The sequence below is a fragment of the Calypte anna genome, chromosome 5A (genome assembly GCF_003957555.1).
Source record: "Calypte anna isolate BGI_N300 chromosome 5A, bCalAnn1_v1.p, whole genome shotgun sequence".
In the NCBI taxonomy this organism is placed as follows: Eukaryota; Metazoa; Chordata; class Aves; order Apodiformes; family Trochilidae; genus Calypte; species Calypte anna.
Window position 1 is genome coordinate 13045744 of NC_044251.1, and position 13908 is coordinate 13059651.

At 36.9% G+C, this 13908-nt stretch overlaps 1 protein-coding gene across 3 annotated transcripts in view; it reads right to left on the reverse strand.

Moving 5' to 3' along the window:
- Positions 1–3379: 3379 nt before the first annotated feature.
- The window catches only part of C5AH15orf41 (chromosome 5A C15orf41 homolog), a 123084-nt gene continuing 112555 nt past the window's right edge, over positions 3380–13908 (reverse strand). For 2 of the 3 annotated variants that reach the window (XM_030452564.1, XM_030452565.1), the window contains 2 exons: positions 6131–6281; positions 3428–5349 (listed from right to left, as the gene is read on the reverse strand). In XM_030452564.1, coding sequence (XP_030308424.1) covers positions 6146–6281 — 136 coding nt within the window. In that variant the 3' untranslated portion in view covers positions 3428–5349; positions 6131–6145. Of the gene's footprint in view, positions 5350–6130; positions 6282–13908 lie in introns of all 3 variants that reach the window. The other variant, XM_008495249.2, reaches the window with a different exon arrangement.

Genomic DNA, 13908 nt, shown 5'->3' on the forward strand with positions numbered 1-13908 from the left:
CAATTATACTCCTTTGATATAGTCTCTGTGTCATCTCTCCTTAGGGCAGAGACCAAGAGGATCTTTGTATGTGTTAGTACAGCACATTGTACTACAGAGGCATTGATGTTGGCATGAATGTCCCATCAGTAGTATTTAATGAATAATATATTGTTCATTTGTGTCTTAATGCTGCAGTCACATACTCTGAAAACTTGAATTTGAATCAAGTTTGTAAGTTTGGCTTGGTGTTTAGTTAGGTGTTTTCAAAAAGAATTATTTTATGTTGTTACTTTTTGACCTTTTTACATGTCTGCTTTACATTAGTGATGGACACACAAATAGCAATTGTGAACACTTCTCCATGGTCATATTATTTTCATTCAGCAAGTTCTCAGAGGTATGTATATTATAGGAAAGCTGTCTGTTTATACAGACAGTCAGCTGGACATCAAGATAAATCTGCTAAATGCCTATGTAAAAACATATGTTTGCCTGGTACTAGAAGGATTCACTTTCTCTGAAAAGTTAACTTAGCACTAATATGCCCTTCAGCACTCCACTTTGTTGTATCCCTGTTAGAGGCAACAGCAAAAAATATTTAGACAGTGCACAGAAAAAACCTCCAAACTCTCTAATAACGAGAATAACCTTAGCCAAGGATATTTCTCTGAGAATTAATAACCAGATGAGGTTAATGGTCACTGGCTTCACCCTGGGCCCTCAATTAATCCCTGAACCTCAACTGTTATTACCTAATTGACTTAGTTTCATTTCATTTTCACATTTCAAAACAATCTTCCTAAAATCACACTGACAGAGTAACGTGGTCTCTGCAGATGTGTGCTGACATGGTTTCAATATTGTTACTTTGGCTCCACGCACTTGCATTGACATTTCATTTTGCTTTGACATCCCAGTGCCACATCTGGGAGGTCTCTGCAGATGACACAGAAGTGTTCAGATGAGGTGAAGGCCTGAGCAGGAGGGAGGGCAGGCTAACATCTTACAGAGAGACACCACGCCAGCCAAAAGCCACTAAGCACAATTATTGTTATCATTGTGTATGATTGTTATCATTGCAAATGTGATTTGTATGTTTGTAAAAGGAAGAAAGATAAAATTTCACTTGAAATCCTGCTGGTTTTCTTAAAAAACAAACAAAAATCCTTTCACTTAGGTCATCTTAAAAACCTAGCCACAAGGTAACTTATTTTGAAGAGTTATTTTGATATATTATTTTGATATTACCATTTCACACTTATTTGAGGCTGCAAATACATTTGTAAATCTCGTGTGTTCCACAAGTAGCTAAATACTTACTGTAAGATGCAACTCTAAATCAAGATATCCTTATAAAAGTCGTGCATCAAAATGAAGTCTTTTTATTATGTGGAAAAGTTTTCAAAAAGTCTTTTGAAGCTCTTTGATCCAGCTTTGAAATAATTTTGGTAGATTACTATTGTACAAACCCCATAATTTATAGTAGCTGACCTAAGCTGCTCTTTGTATAACAGCCATATATGAAACAATAGCAGGAAAGTGAAAAACACAAGGGGGACTAAAACTGCTCTGTTTATTATTTAGCTCATAATTACATCTTCCTTATTTAATCTTTTGAATCCTGGCATGTTCTTAATAATACAGGTTCAAATAATATTTACTATACACAGGAGAGTTAGTTTTGAGTAACGCATTTAGACTATCCAAACTTTGTGTAACTTGTGACCTTTCCCTAACCTAAGTGAGGTCTATTTTATACAGATCGTACCAGATAGACAGTTTCTCTATAAATGCTGAAGTTGCTGCCAAGCTCCCATTGTTAGCAAGTTCATTTTTCAACAGGCACACTTTAGGTTCCTATCACACCACTGTAAAGAGCAAGCCCTTGAGGTTTCTTCTTTTGTCAATGTAATAAAATGGTTATTTCTGAATAACCTGCGAGTCCTCAACAAATGGTCCTTTGTGACCCAGAATAACGTGACAGGAGGAGTTTTGTTGTAGTTGTTGCAGGCAGTGCTCCATTTTATTGCATAAAATGAAATTAATACTCAAGCAGCATTTGTCTTAACATCTTTATAGCCTCAGCCTAGAAATAACAAAAGCAGGTTCCTAAAACTGTTTCTCTGGCTCCATAGTCACTGCCTAACTGCAGAGGGTGCCTCAGCAGGTCTCTGAATACTGAGGCTCCTTCAGCTGAAGTGAAAAGAAGAATCAAGTTCAATTTTGCATATGTTTTGTTGACCCTTGAAGAGCTGTAATCAGCTCTGGTAAACAAGAACAACCTGTAGCAAGTACAAGCTCTTGCCAGAACAAAAACAATGGGATAACCATCTTCTCCCTGCTGAGCCAAGTAGATTTTTGGCACATGAGGGAAGCTAAGCCTTGGACTTCACCAGACCTTCTTGCAGAAGTGTTGCCCAGGTTGGGCACAAACTGGCAGAAAGGAAGTCTCCTTAATAAAAAAAAGAGCACAGTAACAGTTAAATTGCTAATACTGGCCATTATTCTAGTAGCACAGACATACTATTAATTTAGGCCTTTGTACAACTCTGCTCCCAATACAGGAGTGATTCTACTTCACTAGAGCAAAATTGCCTGTAAGCCCAAACACAGAACTGGAAATATCACTCTGTTCAGATGTAGTATCAGAAACAGAAGCAGGCAGCAAAAAGCTGCCTTTTCAGACTTTTCAATGGGGAACCAAGGGCAAACAATAAGATACCAAATAAATAAGTGTGGAATAGTTAAAAAGATAGAAAATCAAAAGGGGAGGATTTAAAGGCAAATGGAAAGAGCCATTAATAGTCTTCTATAGTAGTATAGTAGTATGGTGGAGAAATCCAAAGCAAATACCAGGATAAAATGACTTTTTGAATGAGCAAATGTAACAAAATCAGCTGAAAATTATTAATGAGCTAACAATACTATTAATGTGACAGTAATGAGATAAGCATAGGAAGACATTGGGTACTTTTTCTTCAGCTTTAGATCACAAGAAGTTTTATGCCACTCTGAGCTGGCTTTAGGGAAAGATTGTTAAACTTGTAATGTGACCACGGGAATGGTAAAAACTGTCTTCTTTTATTGCTAGAGTGTGACCCACCATTGTGCTGTTCCCTGTATGTAAGGAATTTTTACTTCCCTGTTAAACACAATCACATCAATCCCAAAAGATCAGACCAGGCCTTATTATAGTGCTTGTAAGAGCAGACATTTGGCAAGTCTATATATGCCACTGAGAACATCACTCAGTTTTATGCACACTTCTGTTTTCTGGCTTGGTGTAATTCATTAGCACACTCTACAGAATACTCCATAAAGCTGGATTTGTCTTTAATATTCAGGTTCTGATGACTACAGCGTTGCTTAAGAAAACAAAACCCCTAGACAAACAGTTATTTTTCCTCTTTAATATTCAAGCTGATGTTTACGTCTGATAGAGAAAACACACAAATGAGGATTTTTTGCAAGATACAAGTAGAAATAACAAAGTAGCCTCAATTTTTTTAAAGTTCTGCTTTCAGCATTTGCAAGAGTGACACAGTGTAATTTTTGTGGTTGCTAAGCTTGTTCGATAGCATGTAATGAAATTAGTACAGTCTGTATACTTCTGTGGCTTATTTCATCCTCCTTCTAATACAAAGATTCTTAAAGGGGTAATATATAAAGGTCAAAGCTTTGATTAAAGACAGCTGTACTGCTTCCCAACCTGTTATGTCACAGCATTAGATAGAGGAATAAATAAACAAATACAAGCCTAACCTGATTTATCTGTGTGTCCCCACATAAATTTGTTTAATGTAAAAACAAATAAAGCAAAGCTTTGATGGAGGTTGAGCAGAATTTTCAACATCTGTGTAGATAAATTTAATTTATTCAAAACCCCAGCATTAGTGCATCATGTAAAAGCTGATTTAAATTATTTCATACAACAGAAAGCATATGCACTAGCTAAAACAAATTCAGTTTGCCTTAAAACCCATTTCACTCAGACAACCATTACTTCTGAATTTTCTAGCATGATAATGTTTAGTTATTTTTTTCTTTCTTATTCTCTTGGTGATTTTACACACTCCACTAACCTAAACCACAGTTAGAAGTCCCAGGGGCAGCAGCACCCTAAATGCAGCTTCTGTGTAGCATCAGGCAGGGACACTTCACAGATTGCTCCTGTGTATCTTTATGGACTGATCCTTAAAGCTTGTTGAGTACATTTAAGCTAAGCACAATACCTTAGATACTTGAACATAAATGAATTACAAGTGTTAAATTTCTTTTAAAACATAAATCTTTCCACTGCAACGCATTCAAACCTGAGAAAATAATCTCTATGCAACAATACCTCTCTGTGGTGGAGCTGTAGAAGATTCTCTCTGCAGCTAGGGACAGTGTACTAAAACGACTAAAAAAAATCTTTTCCTGAAAATTAGGAATTTGTAATTTTGATTAATCTTTGTCTGAAACTTACAATAAAGAGTTAAAAGAGAAGACTAAAGATTAAAAATACAAACATGGCATATGCCTTTGAAAACCATAGCAAAAAACCTGAATATGATTAATGTCCTTTCTTTTAACTCATGGCAAGATTGTAAAAAGCCTCCACGTGAAATTTTTACATCATACAGGCACACAAAATGCCACTTCAGATGAAAAAGATTATGAAAATGGCCTGTGATGTTTTGAAGACCCTTTCCTTATGGAAGAGGTTATCAACTTCTGCTTCAAGGAGACTGCTACCACACCTTTAATTCTACAACAGAACCTGTACCTCTGCTTTACGTCTCTGAAAATCTGAAGATGATGAGCATACATGAAAATGAGCATACTCATTGACTTTTTAAAATATTCATCCTTTCCTGAATGCCAGTTAGCAAAGAAAAGAGTATTAAAGAATGTGAAACCCCAAAAGCTGCTATGATTAAGAAACCTCTGGCTGAGAGCACAAACCCGAGGTCAAATACTTCCCATCTGAGTGGCAATCAAGATGGAAAATAAATGAGACTGAAGTCCTCCAAGGTTAATACCCACCTCAATGTACCTCTGAACTTGGTGGTTCCAATGAGAGATATACAATGCTCTTAGAAGAATACATCAGTGTGCAGGAAACTTGTGTCCATCTGCATGCTTTATTTATTTGGTGGAACTGATCGAGTATGAAGCTCTGTTTCTTTTTTTTTTTTTTTTCCCCACTCCCCTTCTTGAAAACCAGGAGGGTAATCTTCAGGACTAACCCACACAGAGAGCTTCTGCACATTGTTCTTTTGGACTTCAGTACGCCAGAAAATTGCATGTTACAGTACCTACAGGGGTCAGGACAGATTCTTTCCTTGAGGTCAGCAATGAGAAAAATTCCTAGGTACAGATTCCCTGGGGGGTGGGGAGGAAAAGGGAAAAAAATATTATTAATGAGTCTTTAAACTACTTATTAAAAAACCCCAAAACACTAACCCAACCTTCACAGGCTCATATACATAAAATAAATCCCAGCTCCTCACTTTCATGCCCTCCCACCCTTAAAATCCCCTTAGATTATTTCTTAATAGTTAATTTGGGATTTCATTGCTGATTTTAGAAATCAGACAGTGAGGAAACACATGTGCAAATTATTATCTCAAAATCTGGCTACTTACAGCCAGACATTACATGATCCTGCTTTACCACTTGGGCTCTATGAGCTTTGCATTACACTGTTTTAATCTGCAGAATTACAGCCTTTACCAACTTCTCCACGTCAGTGTAGTTGTTTCAGTCAGATCACTAGCACTGAATAAACTTGTGAGCAAAACCATAAAAAGCCACTTATTTTGAAGATGACCCTGTAACTTGGATAAGAACTGCAAGTTGCACCTTTCAGCCTTTGCATTTTTGCCTTTGTTTAGAATGCTAGAAGCAGCCATCCGGAAGGAAGAAAGATTATGAGTATCTAGAAACTAGCTGTTTGACAGAGACAGAGATGCTGATAATGAGTGGGTTGTGTCTGTCTTTTTTGGCTGATCACAACAGAGGTCTGAAGCAAAACAGAAACTCTTGATATGTTTGTGTAAAGAGGCAGTAGCATAAGGGCGGGCAGCAGGAGTTCAGCTGAAGTTCAGGGCAGATGCTGCCATTAGTTTACACTGCAGGAAAGTAAAACTGCTTGGGGATTTACCTCTTCCTCCCAGCATCAGCGCTGAGCCATGCTGTGCCGCAGAGTCACGATGTCAGTAGGAAAGCAGTCTTTTAGCAGGATACCACGCTCACGATGGCAGTCCAGCTCTTCAATGAACCCATACCAGTAGATGACTAAGCCAGGGCCAAATCTATCAAGCAAAAAGGAAAACAAACTTATAGAGATGAGTTTCTTACCTCTGTGATTCCAACATTCCGTTTAATCTTCAATTTTTTATCGATGTTGAATTGATATATGTCATTAGCACCTGATTCCAGGAATAAAAATGTGATTTAGAGACTAAAACAATCCACACAAGAGCTTTGTTTTTTGAGTACTCTGCATGTAATCAGTAAGAAAGAGACTGATGTGTCAAATTTTAAACGACATTTAGTAACTTTGATACATACAGAAACCTCTCTTGCCATGCACTCTGCTTTCTCAGATTTGGGCATGCAGGCACTGAAAATACAGGGAGGTTACACAAGTCCCAGTCCCTGGGAATTATAATACCATATAGGTAATACCATGTAGATGACAACAAATCCTTTAAATATAATCTCTACAATGAGCTATTATTCAAGTAGTTATTAATATAAAGCAGAATTCAGAAAGAAATAGGAAGTTTCAGCTGCAGCGTCTCTGAAATGTGCCTCAGGAATGCCTCAGATATTGCTAACTCTGACTGATCCCCACCAGGCAATCTCAGGAAGTAGCCCCATGGACTATTTTACCCATCAGGAAGTTCAGACCTTCAGGCTGGGTTCATAAAGAAGTAATCACTATCAATCACTGTGTACTGCGATATGTTTTGCACATCAGTTTCACGTTTTTCCTACTGAGAGCACTTAATTAAAGGGCAGCACTACTTTTGGTGTAGTGTTGCAGGAATTTTACAGTGAAATCATAAATTATGAATGCTGGGTTAGTAAAAGGATGTCTAAAAACAGAACTGCTTTCTGTAGTCTAACATTACAGCAGTCTGTACAACATTAGGCCAAAAAGCTTTTTCTTTCCTTGATTTATTATATGCTGTAGTGAACTTGCCAAAAACAACAGTGCAGGATGAGCTGTTAGATACCGTCTGTACAAGAAAAAGTTCAATGGAATGTCATGTAATGGTTTATATGCAGAGCTGTGCTCAGGACTCAACCAATATGGTAGCCAATTTTTTAAATGTTTAATTATAATAAAAATGTGTTGGAGGATGCATGGTAACCTAAGCGTCAGCTTAGCAAACAACACAAGCACTCAGAACTGCAGTGCCCAGCTTCATTAGGGTGGTTTCTTTCCAAAACTCTGATGTGCTCATGTAATGGAAAATGGACCAAAGGAAGGAGAAACCCCTGTGGCTTTCTCCTGCACTTTCAATCAGATACGGTGGTTTTTTACCCAAAACTGCTGCATAGCATTGTAATATTTTGGGTTCTGGCTACTACTCTTCAGCCTAGAAGTGGCCCCAGTTTAGTGGCAAATTATCCCTCAGTATAGCTGAGGCAACACTGGCAAAGATGCTTTTTGCAACAGCAAGATGATGGTGGAAAGCAGTAACCTTAAAACTCTGACAAATCCAAATACTGGCTGACATTTAAACACACTGTGATGAATAAAGCACAGTGGCTCATATAGAAGGAAGATGCTTCTTATGCCTGATTCCTACGTTTTCTCTGGCTGGCCAACAACTTCAGCCTCTGCTGTCTCTGAGGACTTCTCCCCTTTGCCTCTTCTGATGTTCACGATGGGCCAAGATGGTCACGACCTCAGAGAACCACAGAGGCCACATAGCCCAGCAGGAGCGAGGAGCAAATGGTGACTGAAGCCAAGGACTGATGATGCTCCGTGCCTTTGGTGAGGGGCACCAATGTGCTGCTGCAGGAGGGGCCTGCTTCTGTTATTTCACAGAAAAGAGATAATTGGGTGGGGATGTACTTATGTACTAACCAAAGTTATTTTAAAAGCAAAAATCCCCAGAAGACTGGGAGCAGACCTTACATTTCTAATGGGCTATTTTATGCAAGGCAGAGGCTATGTGCTTCCTCATTATGACTCTGTGTGCCAGGTAAAATCTTGATGCTAATGAGCAGCTGCTCAGCTCAAGTTTTTTGCCCTTTGTGCCAGTCTGAATCCCCTTATCCACCATAAAACGCGTGGGGCACTGCACTTAAGTCACCTGTTATTTTTTGAAATTGTAATTTTAAAATAAAATCAGTATTTCCAGACATCTCAAAAGGCTAATTTATGCTTTCCTAGCAAATCATCAGAGCTCAAACCTGATTTTTCAGGATATTTTGCGCTTAAAAAACTAGGTGCAGAAATGACAAATCTGATGATAAAACGTATATACATGAACATCTGCATCCTGTTAATTGCTGGAGCAAGTACATATTTAGCATGAAAACATCCATCCATCCTGCTTCTGACTGTGTTACTGCAGCAAAACTGTTTTCCCTGTGCTGCCTGGGTTGCACTTTTTCCCAGTACAGTGTGTCATTCCTTCTATTACAGCTCTCTATCACTCAGCCCATATGTATGACCACATCAAACCATGCCATACTCTTTTTTTAAACTTAAGTGCAGTACTTAAGACCAGAATCAACTTGTTGGCACATTAAGCATTTGCCACTGACTATCAGGAACTCCTGCTGGTAAGTGCTAATTTCTCTCTCATTAACGCCCAGAGCTGGCAAATCACAAACAATGCCACTGGTTAATTACTGCTTCCTTAATTTGAAAAGACACTTAACCTTTTTGTGGAAAGGGATGAAGTCGGGAAATGTAACCTAGAAGTAAGAATTCTCTTTTTTAGTTCAACTCCTTCTGAAATGTAGGCACGACACTGTGAAGAAGGAAACCTTGTGTTAAGTCTACAAACTTACACTTATGCATCAGTTGCAACATTTAACAAGTTAGTGACTAACTATGGCTTACACAAGAGAATAAACTAAAATTATAGAATGCTTACTTAGTATTACTATGGAAATGGGACTCATTTAGTAGCTCTGAGGAGCAAAAAAAACTTGGGACATATCAAATGGTTCTACAACTATACAGCTATGGTATGCTATACAGGCCAGGTTATCCCATTTGATATGAAAGACATACTGGAGAAAGTTTAAGCTTAAAAGAAAATGTAGAAAATTATAGACTCCCATGGATTTCCCTTCTTGCTCAGAATTGTTTGAATCCCTAAAAATGTGCTTAACTTCACTTCTTCCCCATTTTCGTTCTTACCCAGGAAAGTTAGGTGTGAAGGATTGTGGCCAAAAGTTATTCTAAACTTTAGTTTTACCTACTCCAGTGAAACTCTTACATTTAGAATTTCACTTTTATATGGTGTTTACTTCAAAGCTGAAAAGAAATCCAAGCAACCAAGTCTGTTAAATTCCATGTAGCAAAAATAGAATAAACAGGAAACACAGAGGCAAGCTCTCTTCAGAATATAATAAACATAGCAAGTGAAAGTTGACCACACAGGTTGCATTGGTTTATTTAATAACCAACCAATAGATATGTCATTATCTTTATATAAGTCCTGGTCTACTAATTGTCTAGTTTTGACATTATAAGTTGTGAGTACAAGGCAGCCAAACCTAACCTGGCTGCACTTGAGTGCCGGGTCAGGGTGCCAGAAGTGCCAGAAAGGAGGCAGAGAGGGTTGTGACCCCATGGCATGGCAATAAGATAGCAGGATTACAAAACCTATGGATTAGTTCAGACCTAATTTAGGCTCAGTAAAGAAAACTAAATTTAGTCTAAGTACTGAGGGAGGACTAAAAGGGCCATGTCTTTTAAAGAATCAACTGAAGGATTTGAGATAGACGCTAGAGATAGCAAAACAGGGTTTGAGCATAGTTAAATATAGTTACAGACTCAACAGTGCTTTAGATAAAACTTATGTTGGATCATACTGCTCCAAATAAGTCAGTTTTGCACTAATTTAAAAGTGGACAGAGGATCTTTTGTACTGGTTTAATGACACCAATTTTGAAAGAAATCCACAGTCACAGGAGTATAGACTTGTACATCGATAATCCTGGGATGCTGGGCTTTGTTCTTGGAAAGCATTTTAACAGAGGTATGCTGAAAAGCCAGGAAAGTAAAATTCAGATAGCCCAAAGCCAAAGAGTTTTGTTTTGTTTCGATTTTTTTGTTTGTTTGTTTGTTTTTTTGTTTTTATTTTTGTTTTTGATTTTGTTTTTTAATATTGGCATCTCCAGAAAGGAAAAGATAAAAAAACTAAGTAAAAAGTGAATCTGGGTTTAACTTGCCCTCCAGTTGAACCAGTTTTGTGCTAGAAAAGAAAAAAAGAATTTTATTTATTTATCAAAGTGGCCTACTAGGCTCACACATATTCTACTACACTTCAAGAGAAACTACTTTCTAGTAATGTTGTTTCTTCTGGAATATCTGTGTGGGGTCCATAATAGCTTCTAAGGATTTGCCTAGACATGTGGCTGTTGTGAGTGGAGTTTTTCATCATCAAAAAGCCTTGCATGTGGTTTTATGAAAAATGCATTTTCAACACACTGCTCAATACTGTGCAGAAATGTAAAACATCTTGCAATTCCTTTAAAATAAAAGTTCACTTTATTTTTAGTCTATTTGTTATAGATGTGCTGTATGCATCTCAGCACAACATAAATAATTTTAATTCTAAGAGACTCTCACAGTGAAGTTATATGAATTATTATTTATAATATGCATGCATTTAAACACATATTTGATAAATCGGATTCAGGCGAGCCTACCTACTTGCTGATTTTAACTATGAAGGTCACATCTGAATGTGTCCTTGAAGGACTGCATTCTGGTCCCTTGCTTTTTAATGTCAGATCATCAAGAGTGCCAACTGAAAAGCTGGCTTTGTTTCTGTGGTTTTCTTTTTAAATATCAAGCAAATGAGAGCATTTCCACCTGTACAGCACTACTTATTTACAGGGAAAAAGGAATAAAAAAAAAATCACAAATAATTCACTACATTCTAAGTCAATTTAACATAGTTCTTGACAATCACTGTTGTGAACAAACTGGTTTTACTTCTACTACTACTAATAAACCCTGAACATATAATAATTAAAATCCTCTTTAATAGCTAATAAGTTTACTATTTAAGGACTCATGTCTCTCTTTTCTGTACTTGTAGAAGTTTCATTTGTGTCAGTGGAAAGAATTTAGATATTGGTAGAGCTAGGACAGCAGGCAACAACTGCAGACCACATTTTCAAGTAAGGTCAATTGGCATCAGTCAGCCAACTTCCTTACGTCTAGACCAGTTTACTATTGCTGATGACACAGCATTATATCTCTTGGCAAACATTTAAGAGCCACTGCTAGGAAACTGACTTTGATTAGCAAGGAATTTTCCATTTAAACAACCACCACAAGCCTAGTTCAGAATACTTTATAATAATGTATTGCTGCTACTGTTCATTTATATAGAGTTTTCAAATCAAATAAAGGTATGTGGATAAAGAAAGTGCATTTTAAAAACTCTGAATGCAATTTAAAAAAACTGTGGGGTTTTATTATCCCTTTGAATTCTCTACAGACTTTTGTGATTGAGTGACACTAATTTAAATAAATGATTCCTTCATGACATTACACAGCACCTTATTTCTTTGACTTCACCACATCTGGTTGAAAGAAAAAAACAATACAATAGTAAGTAAAATCAAGTAACTGAACTACAATTTTTGCTTTAAAAACCTGATCTCTAACCTGTAAGGTTGAAGGCTACACTATTTCTAATCCCAGCTTCCTTAAGATACTTAATGATAGCAACTGCACAAAAATGTATTTGTTTGCAAACGTGGCTCCAGAGAAAGTTTAGCAAGTTCTGATCCCATACTCATAAATATAACAGGAAACTTGTCCCTGGCACCAGCAAGCACTGACTCAAGCCTCATACACAGAAGTTATCAGCATATTATGTCTCAAGGATCCAGACATCCAGTTTATGCTGCTTAAGGTAAAATTAAGCAAGTAAAACCTAATCTGCTTTAAGCTTTGGTGGTACCACAGTAGCTGGAAGAAGTCTTATTTTTAGGTAAAACAAGGGAAAAAATTATTATCTATAAATATTATGCAGGACTCCCATTTCCAAGGAGATTTTGACTCAAAACTGGTAATTTCTTTTGGGGTGAGAAAGGCAGGCATTTCCATGAATGCTACGTATTGATGCTATTTACAGCTGATGTGGAAGTTGGAGTTGTCAGGTTAAAAAAAAAGCTGGATGGAAACTTGTGTGAGGGCTTTTTTAGCACTAGTTGTTGTCTCATCTCTGCAATGAGACTGTTAATGCATCAATCAAATAGCAGTATTTCATCAGGCTTATAATATGATTTAATTGTTTTTGGCATTTTCAGGAATAAAAACAAACCACGTGGTATCTATGTGGATATAAGAGACTGTTTAATATATTTTGGAATTTTACATAGCAGTGTTTTCTAAATGCATGTTAATAGAATGCACCAGAACTGTGCTGGCATTAAAATATTATAAATACAATATAACTTTTAGCTGCATAATACATTTTTAATAAACAAACTGTCGAAACACATTATTCACTTACACTTACTCATTCAGATCTGAGTACTGTTCTCCAGGCAAAGAACGGATTTTTATAATCCTTAATGACAAGTTAGGTTTTTTTAAAATATAGTTCTCATGGAAATTAACTTTTAAAAGCTGCGATTAAATAACATTAAGGTTACACTGATTTACAAGGATCAAGGCTTTCTAAGTGAAGACTGATGCAGTGAGTGAGAAAGAAAACACATACTGGCTCAAAGCAGCTTGTCATCAAGACAAGAGAGCCTTGAGTGAACTTTGAATTTCTCCAGTTTTCTGACTTCATGTCCGAACTTTTACTGAAATGCATTATTTTGTTGTTTATTAATAGTATTCCAGATGCTTATTTCTCAAAGTGGCTGCATGTACAAATGGTAAAACTTTTTTTTTTTTTTTTTTCCCAGTCTCAGCATCTTCAAAATCACGTAGATGTCTGGCACATTAGGCTGTATGGTTTTGTGCTGTAAAGAGACTGTAAAACACCCCTTATGGCTGCACTGCAGGATTGGACCAATGTACTGAAAATTAACATGGTATTTACATCAACCTTTTAGAAAACAAAATGTTAATCCTTATGCTGCTAGACTTTTCCATGGAAATCGTGTCCAAAGTTGACTCTAGCTTAAGTGGAGATTACCTGGGAAACAATGCCTTTTAGCTGTCTGGGAAGTTAGTTCCAGTATCTATCTAACTGAAATAATAGACAGTGTTCCAGGTATCTTACTTGGTAATTTGGAGATGGTTCTAAGTTTCCCTGAAATATAAGTATCTCACATCATTTAACTATCTCAATGCAGGACAAAGTGACTTCAGCCACCTTGAATAATGAGCATAAATAAGCACGAGAAGCCCAATCAAAAAGTCTCAATTGGGAATACACAACATAAGAAAGCTTTCTATGTCTTCTTCATAAGTTTCACAAATTCCTTTCTGAGGGGGTCTATTACTCTGTATTAGCTGCTGAATCTACATACTTGTCTTTTATACTTCAGGGTCAGCACACTCTTACTGTACCTTTACAAGTGCATTAATGTGTTTCTGTTCAAAGCAGCAATACCCCTCCAGCCCACAACATGCAATTTGATGGCTAGTTTGGTAAAGCTTTGTTATTTCGATTTAAATTGTGCTACTTGTATTTACCAGTTAAGATACAGCAAGAATGTTTCTATGCTTTGAAAAGGAGGGGAGAAAAGGTGGATATTTGCATC